Source organism: Mus caroli, unplaced genomic scaffold (genome assembly GCF_978045245.1).
Source record: "Mus caroli unplaced genomic scaffold, Mus_caroli_1 scaffold_5, whole genome shotgun sequence".
Classification (NCBI taxonomy): domain Eukaryota; kingdom Metazoa; phylum Chordata; class Mammalia; order Rodentia; family Muridae; genus Mus; species Mus caroli.
The window spans coordinates 150,785,026-150,803,230 of record NW_028227260.1 but is presented as its reverse complement, the minus strand read 5'-3'; the positions used below and the strand labels follow the sequence as shown (position 1 = coordinate 150,803,230).

The window sequence follows — 18,205 nt, the reverse complement described above, 5'->3', positions numbered from 1 at the left end:
TCCTTTCTCTCTCTATCTCTCTCCACCCCCCCCCACACACACACACACATTGGTTTCCTTTTCTGAGTAGCCCAAGGTCTCTCCAAGCCTCCACCATCCTGGCGATAGCCACATTCTCCTAAACACAACATCCCCAAGTCTCCGTGGGCCTGGGGAGCTGCAGGATGGCGGCAGGTGTGGCCACATGGCTACCATTTGCAAGGGCTGCAGCAGTGGGCTGGCTGCCCTTAGCCCAGCAGCCCCTACCCCCTGCACCGGAGGTGAAGGCATCCCGAGGGGATGAGGTTCTGGTGGTGAATGTGAGTGGTCGGCGCTTTGAGACCTGGAAAAACACACTGGATCGCTACCCAGACACATTGCTGGGCAGCTCGGAGAAGGAATTCTTCTATGATGCTGAATCTGGCGAGTACTTCTTTGATCGTGACCCAGACATGTTCCGGCACGTGCTGAACTTTTATCGCACTGGCCGGTTGCACTGCCCCAGGCAGGAATGCATCCAGGCCTTTGATGAGGAGCTGGCCTTCTATGGCTTGGTCCCAGAGCTGGTTGGTGACTGCTGTCTTGAAGAGTACAGGGACCGTAAGAAGGAAAACGCAGAGCGCCTGGCAGAAGATGAGGAGGCTGAGCAGGCCGGGGAAGGTCCAGCCCTTCCAGCAGGCAGCTCCCTGCGGCAGCGACTCTGGAGGGCCTTTGAGAACCCCCACACGAGCACTGCAGCCCTGGTTTTCTACTATGTGACTGGCTTCTTCATAGCTGTGTCAGTCATTGCAAACGTCGTGGAGACCATCCCATGTCGTGGTACCCCACGGTGGCCCTCCAAAGAGCAGTCGTGTGGTGACCGCTTCCCTACAGCCTTTTTCTGTATGGACACAGCCTGTGTACTCATATTCACAGGGGAGTACCTGCTGCGGCTCTTCGCAGCCCCCAGCCGTTGTCGCTTCCTGCGGAGTGTGATGAGCCTTATCGATGTGGTGGCCATCCTGCCCTACTACATTGGGCTGTTCGTGCCCAAGAATGATGATGTCTCTGGTGCCTTTGTCACCCTCCGTGTGTTCCGGGTCTTCCGAATCTTTAAGTTCTCCAGGCACTCGCAGGGCTTGAGGATTCTGGGCTACACCCTCAAGAGCTGTGCCTCTGAGCTAGGCTTTCTCCTCTTTTCCCTCACCATGGCCATCATCATCTTTGCCACTGTTATGTTCTATGCTGAGAAGGGCACGAGCAAGACCAACTTCACAAGCATCCCTGCTGCCTTCTGGTATACCATTGTCACCATGACCACACTTGGGTAAGTATAGACCTTGAGTTGGGAGCTGGGCAACATCCCCTCTCTGTAACATTAGGAAGGCTAGAGCATGAACTCTGTGCCTCTATGGTGAAGGACGTCATACCCAGAGCCTCACCCATGCAAAACACATACGCTGCTTCAGCCTGCCACCCCTCCTTTTGTTTGCTTTAGTTTGTTTCGTTATTGTTGATTTTTTAAAAAGATTTATTATTTTCTGAATGTGAGTACACTATAGCTGTCTTTCAGACACACCAGAAGAGGGCATCAGATCTCATTACAGATGGTTGTGAGCCACCATGTGGTTGCTGGGAATTGAACTCAGGACCTCTGGAAGAGCAGTCAGTTTCTCTGTGTAGTCCTAGCTGTCCTGGAACTAACTCTGTAGAACAGGCTGGCCTCAAACTCACAGATCTGCCTGTCTCTGTCTCCCAAGTGCTGGGATTAAAGGTGTGTGCCACCACTGCCCAGCTTCTGCCACTCATTTTTTGAGACAAGTTTGTCATGATATATATAGTCTAATCTAGGGTCAAACATATTATCCTCCTGACTCCACTTTCCCAGAGCTGCTATCACAGTTGGCTCCTTTATCTCCTTTTGAGCTCTAGTTTGTTAATCTGGAAAAATTCAGAGAGCTGGGATTGGAGGAATGGCTCACTTCCGCTTCTGCAGAAGACCCAAATTTGGTTCCCAGCACCCAAGTTAGATGGCTCACAACTGCCTGTAATTCCAGTCCCTGAGAATCTGATGGTTTTGGCCTTCAGGTATCTGCACGCTAGTGCACATATCTGCACACAGATACATAATATACAAAATTGAAAATAGTAAGACTAAATCGTCATCTTTTAGGTTTTAGGTTTTTTAGACAGAATTTCACTATGCAACCTTGGCTGGCCTAGGACTTGTTATATAGACCAGGCTGGCCTTGAACTCATAGAAATCTGCCCTCCTCTGCCTCCAAAGTGCTAGGATTAAAGGTATGTTGCCTCTATGCCTGGCAAAATAAATCTCTTAAAATAAAATTTAGGGGGCTGGAGAGATGGCTGACTGGTTAAGACGACTTGCTGCTCTTGCAGAGGATCCAGGTTTGGTTCCCAGCGCCCCCATAGCAACTAAGAAGGACCTGACATTCCCGTTCCAGAGTATCCAGCGCCCTCTTCTGACCTCCTCAGGCACTGCATACATGTGGGGAGCACATGAGCATTCAGGCAAAACACTCACACATGTAAAGTGAAAGAAATCAATATTAAAATAAGGGCTGGGCAGTGGTGGCGCATGCCTTTAATCCCAGCAATTGGGAGGCAGAGGCAGGCGGGTTTCTGAGTTCGAGGACAGCCTGGTCTACAAAGTGAGTTCCAGGACAGCCAGGGCTACACAGAGAAACCCTGTCTCGGAAAATAAATAAATAAATAAATAAATAAATAAATAAATAAGGGCTGGAGAGATGGCTCAGCAGGTAAGAGCACTGACTGTTCTACGGAAGGTCCTGAGTTCAAATCCCAGCAACCACATGGTGGCTCACAACCACCCGTAATGAGATCTGATGCCCTCTTCTGGTGTGTCTGAAGTCAGCTACAGTGTACTTATGTATAATAAATAAATCTTTGGGCCGGAGCGAGCAGGACTGACCAGAGCAGCAGAAGTCCTATATTCAATTTCCAACAACCACATGAAGGCTCACAACCATCTGTACAGCTGCAGTGTACGCACATAAAAATAGATAAATAAATAAATCTTTAAAAAACAAATAAAGCTGGGCGGTGGTGGCGCACGCCTTTAATCCCAGCACTCAGGAGGCAGAGGCAGGTGGATTTCTGAGTTCGAGGCCAGCCTGGTCTACAGAGTGAGCTCCAGGACAGCCAGGGCTACACAGAGAAACCCTGTCTCAAAAAACCAAAAATAAATAAATAAATAAATAAATAAATAAATAAATAAATAAAAATAAAATCTAGCTTGGTTGGTGGAACACAGCTATAATCCCAGCATCCCCAGGAGCAAAGGCAGATGGAGCTCTAGGAGTTCAAGGCTAGCTTGGTTTACATATCGAGTTCTAGGCCTGCTAGGGCTGTACAGTAAGACCCATTCTTAAAATAAAAAATTAGACAATCCAGGAGGTATAGTGGTATATCTTTAACCCCAGGATTTCAGTGGCAGAGGCAGGCAGATCTCTATCAATTTGAGGCTAACCTGGGCTACATTGCATGACCCTATCTTTAAAAATATGTAGGGAGTTATATTTAAATTTTTAATTCTTCTCAGTGCTGACCATGCCTTGATATTTCTGGGTCAGATTTCAGGACCTTTGTCACTCTCTTTCTCTTCTCACTTCCTCGGGGTCCCAGTTTCCTTCTCTTTTCTTTGAAACAGTGTTACATTATATAGTACAGGCTTGCCTTTTAGTCCAAGGTGGCCTCAGACTCAAAAGCAATCTTCCCACATCAGCCTCCTCACTCTACTTGGATTATAGGCATCAGGCACCGTGTTAGGTTCCTCTTTGTAAAGGGGGAAAGGATTGCTTTAAGAGGATGCAGTGATACCGTGTGAGTTCTCTGAATGCTTCTGGCATAGGATACACAGCTATCAACTTCCTATCACATTTATTTATTTATTTACATTTTGAGGATTCGTGTCAAGTGTGTCAACCTTCTAGAGTTGTTTGCTGTGTGAGCATTGCCTCTGAGACTTTGTGATTCTTCATGTTTTCCAGAAGCTATTTTTAGCATTACTTTTCTTTTCCTTGAGGTAGATGCTTCCTTCCTAAGAAGGAAGGCCAAGCTGCCCTTGACCTCACCCTCCTCGTGCCTCTGCTTCCTGAGTCTTGGGATTCCAGGCCTAGGGAACCCACCTGGATCAATCTGTATTAATTTTTTACTGCCAATCCTGGAGAGGAAACAGTTGAGAGATATGCAGCAAATGGAACCAGCCATCTCACGATGCTCTTTTCTTGTTGGGGGAGGGCCATTGTTATTGGAGACTAAACCCAAGGTCTCACCATAGTGGCGCAGGCTCTGTCCCAGCTCTCATAGTGTTTGGTTTTATGGCAGAACCTCAATTTGTACACCAGATTTCTACGAATCCTTTTCCTGCCTCTATCTCCAAAATGCTGGAATTCTAGGCTTGTGCCACAATTCACAGTTTCCTGTCTGTCTGTCATGATGTGTGTGCACCCAAGTGTGTGTGTGTTTGTGCAAACATGCGTACATTCAATCTGTATGTATTTTTAAGTTGTTATTATTGTATGTATGTATGTATGTATGGTTTATGAGTGTCAGTATGTGCATGTAATAGCATGCATATGGAGGTCAGAGGACAACTTCGTAGAGTTGGTTCTCTCCTTCTACCTTTACCTGGACTCCAGGGATTTAATTCAAGTCATCTGCCTTGCAAGGTAAGGTCTTTGCAGCTGGAACTTCTTGTTGGCCCTGTTGTATTTTTTGACAACACATGCTCTCACTGTGCAACTCTAACTGGCCTGGAACTTGCTATGTAGACCATGCTGGTCTTACCTTCTGAAGTGCTCAGCTTAAAGGTGTGCACCAGCACACTCTGCCACCTTTATATTTTGAGATGGGTCTCTCATTGAGACAGAAGCTTGTCCATTTAGCTAGATTGGCTGAGCAGTGAGCTCCAGGGCTATGCTGATCTCTGCCCTCCAGGGCTGGGATTATAGGTACATGCCACTGATACAGTGTTCTACATGGGTCCTGAAGATTTGCATACACAGCCATCTCCCCGGCCTCCTTACAGTGTTTATAAAAATATTGTGCAGAGCAGATGTTGGGATTCTCCTCTAAATTTTTATCATTAGAATTACGTAGGCTGTTGCTATTCAGTCTCTGAAGAATGAATGAATTTAGTCAGTGCCTCAATAGAACTACAAATGTTTCTCCGAAATAGTGATTAATTTTGGTTGGAAGTCCATGATTGGATCAAATCAATAAATCTTGAGTCCTACCAGTTGAGTTGGCAGTAGATATCTTGATGCCTTTTGCTACATATAGTCCTTAGAACAACTGTGACAGTCAGTGCTCATGCCTCGTGAGACTTAGTCCAAGGTGAGTTATCACATAGCTAGAACTGTCCAAGTCCTACAGACTCTGGAGCCAATTCCTGAATGCTTAGACCAAATGAATGCAAAGCTCTGGAGATAAAGATAAAGCTCAACTGAAGAATGCTTGCCTGGCATCCATAAAGCTCTGGGTTCGATCTCCAGCACCACGGGAATCGAGCAGGATTACAGGTGCCTATAATCCCAGGATTTGGGAGGTAGAAGAAAGGGAATCAGAAGTTCAAGGTCATCCTCAGATGCGTAGTAAGTTTGAGATCTACCTGGACTACATGAGACCCTGTCCCAACAAAACCATAACAGCAGCATCAACACTACAACTCCCAGGGCTAAGAAAGAGCCAAGAGCCTAGAAGCTGAAGACTACAGAGGCTGTATTTTTCAATGGAGTTCCAATTGGTGTTGTAGTTAGGAAAAAGAAAGTGTGTTGTACATTCCTAGGCAAATTAACTGTGGCACCCCTCTGTGCTTTGTTTTCCTTCTTTTCGAAAGAAACCAGTAAACAGTTGGTTCTGCTTCGTCTCCATCAGAGAGGCTCAGCTGGGAGAAGGCAGAGTAGTTTTGAGGCTCCCTATCTTTCATAGGAGGACACTTTCCAAGGCTTCTTCTGGGAGGAAGGGTCCTTTCTCGCAGGAGACAGAGGCAGTCAGATCAAGACCAACCTGATCTACCAAGAGAAAGCCTGGCAGTGGTGCCCCATTCCTTTAGTCCCAGTACTTGGGAGTCAGGATCTCTGTGGGTTCACAGAGATCTTGGCAAGCAGATCTCTGTGAGTTCAAAGCCAGTCTGGTCTACAAAGAGAGTTCCAGGACAGCAAAGACCAAACAGAGAGACCCTTCTCAAAAAAAAAAAAAAGTTGGTTTTTTTTTTTGTTTGTTTTTTACAAAAAAACAAAGCTCCTTCCTAGAAAGTGTAGAGAATACAGAGCTTCTCATGTGACCTGTAGTGGTGGGACTCTCTCTAGTCTTTATTTCTTGTTTTCCTTTCTGCTTGGTATTAGATTTTGAAAAAGATTTTGAAAAAGATTAGATTTTCAGCTGACAGTGATGCCCAATGCATAGCTTAGGTAGGAGCAGCAGATGTAGACACTGAGAGCAGCCCCGTTTCTCATTTGACCTCTACTGCAAGGGACTTGAGAGGTCATTCTGCACACTTTATCTTCTGCTTTGTTTTGCTCTGCTTTGTTTTTAAGACAGGGTTTCTCTGTGTAGCTCTGGCTATCTTGGAACTTGCACTGTAGACCAGGCTGGCCTCAAGCTTAGAGATCCACCTGCCTCTGCCTCCCGAGTGCTGGGATGAAAAGTGTATACCAAATGTGAAGCCATTCTCCTCATTTTGAAGATTTTTAAAAAATTACTTCTTAAAGTATGCGCATAGCACGTGGGTATGTGCATGTGTGTGGAAGTGTCCATAGAGTCCAAAAGAGGGTGTTGAGTCCTCTGCAGCTGGGGTTTCTCATAGTCATGAGCTGGTTAACGTGGGTCTTGAACTTGGGTCCTCTTGAATTCCTAAACAGTAATTCTCCAAATGTTTCAGTGTAATTGAAGCTAGGGCTAGAGAAATTGGCTCAGAGGTTAAGAGCTCCTGCTGCTTTTTCAGAGAACCTGGGTTCAATTTCCAGGACTCGCACGTAGTGCGTTACAACTGTCTGTAACCCCAGTTCCAGAGGATATGACACCCTCTTCTGGCCTCCATGAGCAACCAGGCTATACATATACAAATAAATAAATAAACCTTTAAAAAGAAAGAAACAGAACTTAGGACTGGAAAGATGGCTTCATGGTTAAGAGCACTTACTGCTCTTACAAAGGACCCAGATTTCCCTTCTAGCACCTACATGGTGGCTCACAACCATCCTTAAGTTCAGCTCCAGTGACTCTAACACCCTCTTTTGGCCTATTCAGGCACCTGACATGCATGTGATACATGTATTTACATGTATGCAAACATGCACATACAATAAACCTTAGAAAGGAAGACAGAAAGAGAAAAAAGCTAAAGTTCAGAAAGTCCACGTGCTTGCCAAAGCATGCTGAGCACTTAAGGAGTCGGTGGGTGGAACGGGGGTACCAAACACCTCTTCTAACCCTGGCGTGCTTTCTATCTTTCCCAGGTATGGAGATATGGTACCTAGCACCATTGCAGGCAAAATTTTTGGGTCCATCTGCTCACTTAGCGGTGTCTTGGTCATTGCCTTGCCTGTGCCAGTCATTGTATCCAACTTCAGCCGCATCTACCACCAGAACCAGCGTGCTGACAAGCGCCGGGCACAGCAGGTAACTATATCTCCCTTCTGGGCACTGACATTCCTTTCAGCCTAAGCCTGTCTCGCTCCATGGCTCACCTATCTAACCTTTTGTCTCTTCTCTGTAGAAAGTGCGCCTGGCAAGAATCCGGTTGGCAAAGAGTGGTACCACCAATGCCTTCCTGCAGTACAAGCAAAATGGGGGCCTCGAGGTAGGGAGGGGTCTTTACTGGGGGCAGTGAGCAGGGATAGGAGGGGAAGGTGTTCATTGCCTGTTTTCTGCTCTGTCTGTTCCAGGACAGTGGCAGTGGCGAGGGACAGATGCTGTGCGTTAGGAGTCGCTCTGCTTTTGAACAACAGCATCACCATCTGCTGCACTGTCTGGAGAAGACTACGGTGAGGCCAAACAAGAGGCTGCATTGGCAGGAGGGAAGAAGTCTCCCCAACACCAAGCTTTTCCCCTCACTGAGAGGGAAGCCATAGCACTTAATTCTAGAGATTGAATGATACTTCCTTTAAGAGGTTAAAGTCTTGTGGCAGAGGCAGATTATCTGTTATCTCTAGGAGTTCCAGGCCAGCCTGGTCTACCTAGTGAATTTCAGGCCAGCCAAGGCTACATAGGCTGCACCTTGTCTCAAACAAAACAGAGAGCAAAACGTGGCTTCTAGGTTGGGCAAGGAAGCAGGAGAGAGAGTGACTTTTCCTAAACAAAGGCCTGGGAGTTGTGCTAATATCCATGACATGGGGTACCCTGTGATCCCCTGCTTCCCTTCTGCCCACAGTGTCACGAGTTCACAGATGAGCTAACTTTCAGTGAGGCCCTTGGAGCGGTCTCACTGGGTGGTCGCACCAGCCGCAGTACCTCAGTATCATCCCAACCAATGGGGCCTGGGAGCCTGTTCTCATCCTGCTGCTCTCGAAGGGTCAATCGCAGAGCCATCCGCCTTGCCAACTCTACTGCCTCTGTCAGCCGTGGCAGCATGCAGGAGCTAGACACACTAGCAGGTCTTCGGAGGAGCCCTGCCCCTCAAACGTAAGTTCCTGCCTCACCTGTTTTGACCATTTGCCCTTCATTCATTCTTTCAGACACTTAGTGAGTAGCAATAAGGGCATAGCCCTAACCATTCAGGAAGCTATGGCAGGAGAATCATTTGAACTGGGGATATCAGTCAGGAATAGAACATTTGCTTTGTGTGCTGGAAGCCTTAAGTTTTACCCCCCTGCCCTGCCCCATCACAGATACACACACACACACACACACACACACACTGGCTTAGGAGAGAGGGTGGATCCTTGTATCCTGAAACTTACATTCTAATAGGAAAAGGCAATTGGTCAACAAGTCGAGATCTCATACTGGGTCAGGCATTTGTAAGTAGCTGGATGAAAAAGAAATCGGGAACAAAGGCAGAGCATACTAAACAGAGGATGCTCCAGAGGTTAGGTTTAGATGTATTTTTACCTCTGTATGTCTGTGTGAGTATGTGCATGGGAGTGCAGTCACCCATGGAAGCCTTAGGCTTCAGATCCCCAAAAGCTCTACTTTATGGGAGATTGTGAGCTGCTGCTGATGTGGGGGCTGAGAACCAAGTGTAGGTCCTCAGTAAGAGCAGTATCAGCCACTGAGCCCTTTCTCTAGCCTCACTTGTTTGTTTGTTTGTTTGTTTTCTTTAAAAAAATAAATTATTTTCAGGTTGGATGTAGTGGCACAAACTTTTTTTTTTTAAAGATTTATTTATTATTATATGTAAGTACACTGTAGCTGTCTTCAGACACTCCAGAAGAGGGCGCCAGATCTCGTTACAGATGGTTGTGAGCCACCATGTGGTTGCTGGGATTTGAACTCTGGACCTTCGGAAGAGCAGTCGGGTGCTCTTACCCACTGAGCCATCTCACCAGCCTGGCACAAACCTTTATTCCCAGTACTCAGGAGGCAAAGGCACCCCGATACCTGTGAGTTCAAGGCCAACGTAGTCTTCATAGTGAATTTCAGGCCAGCCAGAGCTATGTAGTGAGACCTGTTTCAAAAAATAAATATTTTTAGTACTGGGAATGGAACCTAGGGGTTCATAAATATTGAATACTCTATCACTGAACCATATGTAGTCAGATGCAGTTTTAGTAGTGTGGTCAAGAAAAGCTTTTCTGGAGTTGGCAAGATGGCTCAGTGGCTAAGAGCACTTGGTGCTCTTCAAGAGGACCCCAGTTTGATTCCCACCTGTACCTCCAGTCCCAGAGGATATGATGACTTCCTCTGACCTCCAGGCATGCATGTGGTGCACATATATACATACATTACATACATGCAGACAAAACACGCACACAAAATAAAACAAAATTGTAGGCATAAAATTTATTTTTCTTTTCCTTTCTTTCTTTTCTTTCTTTCTCTTTCCTTTATTTCTCTCTTCCTCCCTCTCTTTCCCTCCCCCTCTCTCCCTCCCTCTTTCTCTTTCTTTCTTTCTTTCTTTCTTTCTTTCTTTCTTTCTTTCTTTCTTTCTTTCTTTCTTTCTTCCTCTGTTTCTTTCTTTGAGACGGGTTTCTCTGTGTAGCCCTGGCTGTCCTGGAACTCACTCTGTAGACCAGGCTGGCCTCAAACTCAGAAATCCGCCTGCCTCTGCCTCCCGAGTGCTGGGATTAAAGGTGTACGCCACCACTGCTGGGCTATAAAATTTCTTCAACCTTCTTTAATAAGGGTTCAGCCTCTCCTCTAGCCCACAACCAAGCAGAGGTAGGGGAAGAGAAAAGTTAGAACTGGACCTGTTCAGCAATAGCTCTTTGGGGGTGAGCTTGGTCTTCTTGGGCAGCAGTTCAGTCCTGTAGCAAACACCAAACATGACTCAGCAGCTGCAGAGCGGTTCTCTAGGCAGGCAGACGCCAGGCATGAACCAGCAGTTACAGGCCAATACTGAAGAAACCACCAGGCTTGCCAACCAGCCTAAGGTGAGGCCACAGAAATAGCGACCTGTCACAGGAACCTCAGGAGCAGTTCTTGGGCCAGTTTCTCTCAATCTCGATGTTACCACAAATTGAGCTCAACAATGCTATGTATGGTAAATCAATACATGTGTGTCTTTAGCAAAGAATAGCAAGGTGGAGCAAACCAAAGCAAGGCTCAGTGCTGCTCTCCCACTGTCCAGGGTCATATTTGTACTCCTTCATCAAGAGTCCTTTCATGTGTCTGCTATATCCAAACATCCTTTCACCCATGTCTGCTTCAGGAAAACAGTCTTTGACATGTTTGCTTTAGCAAGGCATTCTTTCACCTGTGTGTCCCAGCAACCATCATTTGACTAACTTTCCAAAGAAACTAGAAGTTTCCACTTCATGAAATAATTCTTAAAAATCTCTTTTAAAGAAAAGAAAAGCTTGTCTGAGTCTACGTCTGAAGGAGGCAAGGGAGCGAGCCATACATACATCTGTGTAACTAGAGGAAGAGCTTTTCCAGATAGTGTTTAGCCCATGCAAAGGTCAAGAGGCCTGGAAACAACTCTGCCCAGAGTAGGAAGTGGAGGACAACCAGGAAGAAGTGAGGACTCAGTTTTACTGACATCTTTTGTTGTTGTCCTTGTTTTTTGTTTTTGTTTTCGTTTTTTTTTTTTTCGAGACAGGGTTTCTCTGTGTAGCCCTGGCTGTCCTGGAACTCACTCTGTAGACCAGGCTGGCCTTGAACTCAGAAATCCGCCTGCCTCTGCCTCCTGAGTGCTGGGATTAAAAGCGTGCGCCACCACACTGGGGCTGAGGACTCAGTTTTATTCCTAATGTCAACCTTCTCCACACGTCGCCCCCTCCCCACACAGGGTTTCTCTATGTGTAACCTTGGCTATCCTGGAACTCTGTAGACTAGACTGGCCGTAAACTCAAAGATACGTTTTCCTCTGCTTCAGAGTGCTGGGAATAAAGGCATGCTCCACCACCGCCCGGCTATTGTAGACTTTCAAACTTTTTGTTTGTTTGGTTTGTTTTTTTGTTTTTGGTTTATTTTTTTTGTTGTTGTTTTTTTTTTTTTTTTTTTTTTTTTTTGAGACAGGGTTTCTCTGTGTAGCCCTGGCTGTCCTGGAACTCACTCTGTAGACCAGGCTGGCCTCAAACTCAGAAATCCACCTGCCTCTGCCTCCCCAGTGCTGGGATTAAAGGTGTGTGCCACCACTGCCCAGTGGTTTGTTTTTGAAACAGAGTCTCATTATGTAGCCTAAGTTGGTCTCAAATTCAGGATCTGTCTGCCTTAGGCTCTTGAGTGCCAGAATTTTTGGTGTGTGCCACCATTACCTTTTACTAAGACTCTTGCAGTAATTTTGGCATTGTTAAAGATAACAAGAGGGACTGAGGCGATGCCTCTGTGCTTAAGAATATTTACTGAAGCCGGGCGTGGTGGTGCACGCCTTTAGTCCCAGCACTCGGGAGGCAGAGGCAGGCGGATTTCTGAGTTCGAGGCCAGCCTGGTCTACAAAGTGAGCTCCAGGACAGCCAGAGCTATAAAGAGAAACCCTGTCTCGAAAAACAAAAAAAAAAAAAAAAAAAAAAAAGAATACTTACTGGACAGGGCAGTGGTGGCACATGCCTTTCATCACTTGAGAGGCAGAGGCAGAGGCAGGTGGATTTCTGTGAGTTCAAGGCCAGCCTGGTCTATGAAGCTGACTCCAGGACAGCCAGGGTGTCTTATTTAGGGTTTTACTGCTGTGAACAGACACCATGACCAAGGCAAGTCTTATAAAAACAACATTTAATTGGGGCTAGCTTACAGGTTCAGAGATTCAGTCCATTATCATCAAGGTATCCAGGCAGGCATGGCGCAGGTAGAGCTGAGAGTTCTACATCTCCATCCAAAGGCTGCTGGTGGAAGACTGACTTCCAGGTAACTAGGGTGAGGGTCTTAAGTCCACACCCACAGTGACATACCTACTCCAACCAGGTCACACCTATTCCAACAAGGCCACACCTCCAAATGGTGCTACTCCCTGGTCCAAGAATATACAAACCCTGACACAGGGCTATATAGAAAAACCCTGTCTCAAAGAAACAAAATAAATAAATACATAAATAAATAAATAGTACTTATTGCTCTTGCAGTGGATCTGGGTTCAATTCCCCGCACCTATAACCACCCCTAACTCCAGTTTCAGGTGATCTGATGCACGGTTCTGGTGCCTCCTTTGGGCACCAGGATTGCATGTGTACATAGACAATCATGACAAGGCTCTGGATTTAATCTTCAGCATCACACAAAACTGTGTGTGTGTGCATACTATGTTCAGGCACTTTGTCTCATTTATTATTTCATTTGATCTCTGTAACAACCTAATGAGGTAAGGATTTTTTTTTTTTTTATTTCCATGCTACAAATAAAAGAGGGATTTGGTGATCATGATTTGAACCTAAGCCCAGCTGGCTTCAGAATTCATCTCCCTTGCCATACTTGAGGATGCAGGGAGAATTTGTAGCACAAATTTGTAGTGCAAGGGACGCAGTCGGTGCTTAATGAATGTGAAGATTGTATGGCAATTATCCAGATGACTTTTAAAGAGAATGCCATCTTCCCCACCCCTGTTCACAGCCGCTCAAGCCTCAATGCCAAGCCCCACGACAGCCTTGACCTGAACTGTGACAGCCGGGACTTCGTGGCCGCCATCATCAGTATCCCCACCCCCCCTGCCAACACGCCAGATGAAAGTCAACCTTCCTCCCCTACTGGTGGTGGCGGCAGTGGTGGCACACCCAACACCACTCTCAGGAACTCCAGCTTGGGTACTCCTTGCCTCCTCCCTGAGACTGTCAAGATCTCTTCCCTGTGAGGAATGGGCCTGCCCATTCAGAGGGCCTTCTTTATTCTTGGGAACTCCTTTCCAAAGCCATATTTTGGGGGAGGCAAAGAGGGGCAGACCTGGGAACTCCCTGTGCCCCCTGACAAGAACTATGCAATGGAGTTTCATGGAATGGCCCATCTGGTGGGAACATAGGTAGGGAATGAGGAACTTCCCTCAGTCCAGACAGTTTTTCTAGTGGGAGCTTGAAGCATGGGACTCCATGGGTCCCTGGCCTCCTTGCCCCAGCATGCTGGGACTGGCCTCTCTCTCCTAGTTGGCCTCTTGCATGCCTCTTCCCTTGGGCCCTCAGAGGCAGGTTAAAGCTTTCTATAGTCTAACATTTGAGGTCTGTCTGGTCTGACAAGAGTTAAGAGTTCCTCTTCTCTTTGGTTGTGTTGTGCAAGTTTGGGAGTTCAGGGAAGAGAACCCTCATCTCCAATTTAGCCTTGAGGGGGCAAGGTTTTGCCCTTCAACAGGCCCAGCATTTCCCGGATTTGGAAGCTTGGAATGCAACCCTGGGCTGGCTTAATGGGCTGTGGCCTCTGTAGTGACCTGCTACCCTCACGCTTTGGCTGAGGGGGGTCAGGCTGCTTCTCCCAACACAGAGATAGCACAAACACTAACCACCCCTTTTCCCTGGCTAGCTGCTGGAAGTGAGTTCCCGCCACCTGTCTTCTGCTGGGCCTCCAGCAAACTCTAGCAATAGCAGCTGCTGCCATACCAATATGCAAAGCCTTGGACCAATTTGCTGCAGCATATACATCTGCTCTGATCAGATGGGCCACATCTAACTACTCTCTTCTCTGATGTGCTTTCTTCTTGGGTTGGTCTGGAGTCTGGACCTGCTGAGATAAGAGACTAACATCCAGCAAGAGCTGGGCTGGGCGGTGAGATCATGGGCTGGTTTCATATTCTTGGGCAGAAGTCCAGAAGTAGTGTGGGCAGAGGACTGAACTGTTCCTGACCCCTGGGAGAGATAGAAGATATCGCCTCCTTCTCTGCTGTAACTCCTTTGCACACTGTCTTCTCCTCCCTCTTGGGTCACCTTCTGGATCTATGCTCTCGACTGAATCTCACGTCATCTCAGGTTCCCTGTCTCCAGCTCTGTCCCTCTGAAGCTGGCAGCTGACAAAGATGAAGTTTTCATCAGTCAATAAAACCTAAGAGGAGAGATGTGGACTGAGCATCTACTGACTCTGTGGATTGACTTTGAGGGCTGGGTTTGGCTGAGGGGTTAAGGACACTATGGTCTCAATTTCTTTCAGTCAAAGAGAAATTCAACAGTGAAGGGACTGGTGTGGGTAGATGGGTGGCTAGTGCTCTATTTTCGAAGACGTGGATTATGGAGAAATGAAAAAGGGTGCTTTGCAGAGTTTGTCTCTGTAGGCAGTGAAGCAAGCCGAGGGTCCTAGGACTGATGGACCTTAGATACTAATCTGCTCCAGATCCTTCATTGCCAAGGAGAAGCCAAGATTTAGAGCAACGTGGACTTACTTTGAGGAGCAACTTAAGCCCATGCTTCCTGATAGCAAAAAACCTATAAATTTTTTTTCTGAGTTTGGTAATAATCCCCCTTCCTCATGGATAGTGCCTCTGCTGTTCTCTTCTGGATACCAGCTACACCAGGCTAGTATGTGACTGAGTTGTGTAGAGCCCTGTGGAGACCAACCTTAGATTCAGATTGACACATTTTAGTCCTTTGTGAGAGACTCACTCTTTGTGCCACGTTGCTAATGTGAAATAGAAACAGTAATTTCTTTATTCACCAAGCTTATTTATTTATTTATTATACATAAGTACACTGTAGCTGACTTCAGACACACCAGAAGAGGGCACCAGATCTCATTATAATAGATGGTTGTGAGCCACCAATTGCTGGGAAATTAAACTCAGGACCTTCAAAAGAACAGTCAGTGCTCTTAACTGCTGAGCCATCTCTCCAGCCCTCACCAAGTATTTCTTAACAGCCCATCATGTACTAGTAGTAAGGTACACTGATGGGCACAATAGCATCATTAGATCATAGATAAACATGGCAGGCAGGCAGACAATCACAATACAGTGTGGTACAAGTGAGATTGATAGGTTATAGAAACATGTAGAAAGCCGGGCGTGGTGGCGCACGCCTTTAATTCCAGCACTCGGGAGGCAGAGGCAGGCGGATTTCTGAGTTCAAGGCCAGCCTGGACTACAAAGTGAGTTCCAGGACAGTCAGAGAAACCCTGTCTTGAAAAACCAAAAAAACCAAAACCAAATCAAACCAAAACAACAACAAAAAACACGGGGAGGGGGGTAATGGGGGACTTTTGGATAGCATTTGAAATGTAAATGAGGAAAATACCTAATTAAGAAAAATTAGATATATAAAAAACAAAACAAAACAAAAAACACATAGACAGCCAGGTAACCTTAACTGGCCAGCCTTCAAGGAAGGAGGTGGAGTTAGTCAAGCAAGAGATGGAAGACTAAAAGATGTGGGTGGAGGGCACAGTGTATCCAATGATCAGAGAGTGAGCGTGAGCGTGAGCGTAAAGCCTTCAGGGAACTGAAAGGAGTTGAAACTAGCTGGAAGGGGAGTGAGTACGAGGCTGAAGAGGAAAGTAGATAGTATAGATTGCAAAAGGCTTTTGAAACTAGGAGATGGATTTGGGACTTTGTCCGAGATAGAAGGGGAGACCACTGAAGAAACAGGCCAGGCATTGTGTTTGCATTTCAGAAGGATAATTTTGCCCATGGGGAATAAGCTATTGAGAAAAAGTCTTAGAGGAAGAAAGATCAGTCAAGGGTTTTTGTGGTAGTCCATTTGGTGGGGGATGATGGCTAGGTTGGTAGCAGTGGAATTGGAGAGGTGTGAAATTCCAGACATGGGATGGGTGGGACTTGGAATTTCCAAGGCAAAGGTGAGAGCTGGAGAAGCAGAAACAGTAAAATTAGACTCTTAGGTTTCTGGGCTGGGCAATGACTGGCTAAGGGTGCCTTTTGCTGTTGGAGGAAATTCTTACAGTGCCAGGTACATAGTTAAGTATGGGATGAAGGCTAGTCATGAATAGTAGGAGTTCATTTTTAGATGCTGAGCAGATAGCCAGTAGGGAATGGGAAATATGGGTCTGGAGACAACCATTAGACGATTCAGGGTAATGTTTATAGGTATTTGGCAGAAATCCCTGACCATAGAAGTCCCGTAGAGAGCCGGGCGTGGTGGCGCACGCCTTTAATCCCAGCACTCGGGAGGCAGAGGCAGGCGGATTTCTGAGTTCGAGGCCAGCCTGGTCTACAAAGTGAGTGCCAGGACAGCCAGGGCTACACAGAGAAACCCTGTCTCGAAAAAACCAAAAAAAAAAAAAAAAAAAAAAAAAAAAAGGAAGAAGTCCCGTAGATAGGAGTCTCCTCCTATTGTGAAGTCTCAGGAACAGAAAATATTACTAGGACCCATATTTACCCATGTATTACTGATGCCTTTCATCTGAAGGGAGGAGGTTAGGTGGTCTTTCTGTTTTCCCCAGAATATCTTTTGTTGGAGACAGTCCCAACATGTAGTCCTGGCTACCCTTGAACTAACACCCTCTCCTTCTCTCTCTCCTTCTTTTCCCTCTTCTCCTTCTCCCTCTTCCTTCCTCTCTCTCTCTCTCTCTCTCCCTCACACACAATCTCTTAAAATTATTTTGTGTATGGATATTTTGTTTGCATGTATGCATTTTTCATCCTACATTCCTAGTTGAGGGTGTCAGTTCCCTGGGACGGGAGTTATACATGGTTGTGAGCTCACATGTGGGTGCTGGAAGTTGAACATGAGTCCTCAGGAAGAGATTAACTACTGAGCCATCTTACACTTAACTACTCTTAACTACTGAGCCGTTTCTCCAGCCCCTGGCTTTAAGCTCTTGCTCCTACTGCCTGAGCCTCCAGAGCCATGATAACACTAGTTTTGATATTGCACTTTTGTTAGGTAATCTCAAAAGAGACAATGATTTGAACAAAGTCAATAGTTCATAATGATCCACGTGTGCCTAGAACTTATGTTTTCCTTATAAGGAATCAAAGTCCAGGATTTTTCTGCACTACCACAGGTTCTAACTTATATATAGCACTTACTGTGTACAATGCACAGAACCAGGCCATTTATTGGCATTCATTTCTACCACATAGAAATTATTGCTGCTGGGTGGTGGTTTAATCCCAGCACTCAGGAGGCAGAGGCAGGAGGATCTCTCTGAGTTGAAGCCAGCCTGGTCTACAGAGTGAGTTCCAGGATAGTCAGGGCTACACAGAGAAACCTTTTCTCGAAAAACCAAATAAAAAAGAATGAAAAGTTATCGCCAATCTATAGAGAAGTAGAAATAGAGACTAGATTGGGTGTTAACTGACTTGTTCCAAACACTCAGACATTAAGGGCCAAGATAGTATTAGCGTTTTAGCTGCTCAATATCAAGGAATTTGCCAACACCACCCGGTGACACTAGCTGCTAACAGTCTTGGTTCGTAAATATTCTCTTTTCCTGAGTAAACTTAAGTTTTGTTTTTTGGGTTTTTTTGTTTTTGTTTTTGGTGGTAGGGGGTGTAAAGCCTGTACCGAGCCTGCGCAATAGACAGACGCTAGAGGTGAACGTGAGGGTAAGAGGGCGGAGGTGACAGAGAAGGCGTGTTTTTCCGCCAAACACTAACTATCAGTACGGTGCACGTCTGTCTATCGGTTGGCCCATCTGAAGTGATGGACAGCTTCGTGGAACTAATCACCGCAAGATTACGACTGTTGCCAGGGTGAAGTAGGGTCCACCCTCTCGGGTTGGCGGATGGGAGGAACGGGAAGTG

At 46.3% G+C, this 18,205-nt stretch overlaps 1 protein-coding gene across 1 annotated transcript; it reads left to right on the top strand.

Moving 5' to 3' along the window:
• Kcnd1 (potassium voltage-gated channel subfamily D member 1) lies at nucleotides 1–14,951 on the top strand. The gene is made up of 6 exons (XM_021153822.2): nucleotides 1–1,285; nucleotides 7,461–7,623; nucleotides 7,721–7,804; nucleotides 7,890–7,988; nucleotides 8,375–8,625; nucleotides 13,147–14,951. The coding sequence occupies exons 1-6, from the start codon at nucleotides 165–167 to the stop codon at nucleotides 13,382–13,384; spliced, it is 1,956 nt and encodes a 651-aa protein (XP_021009481.1). The 5' UTR covers nucleotides 1–164; the 3' UTR covers nucleotides 13,385–14,951.
• Nucleotides 14,952–18,205: the final 3,254 nt, after the last annotated feature.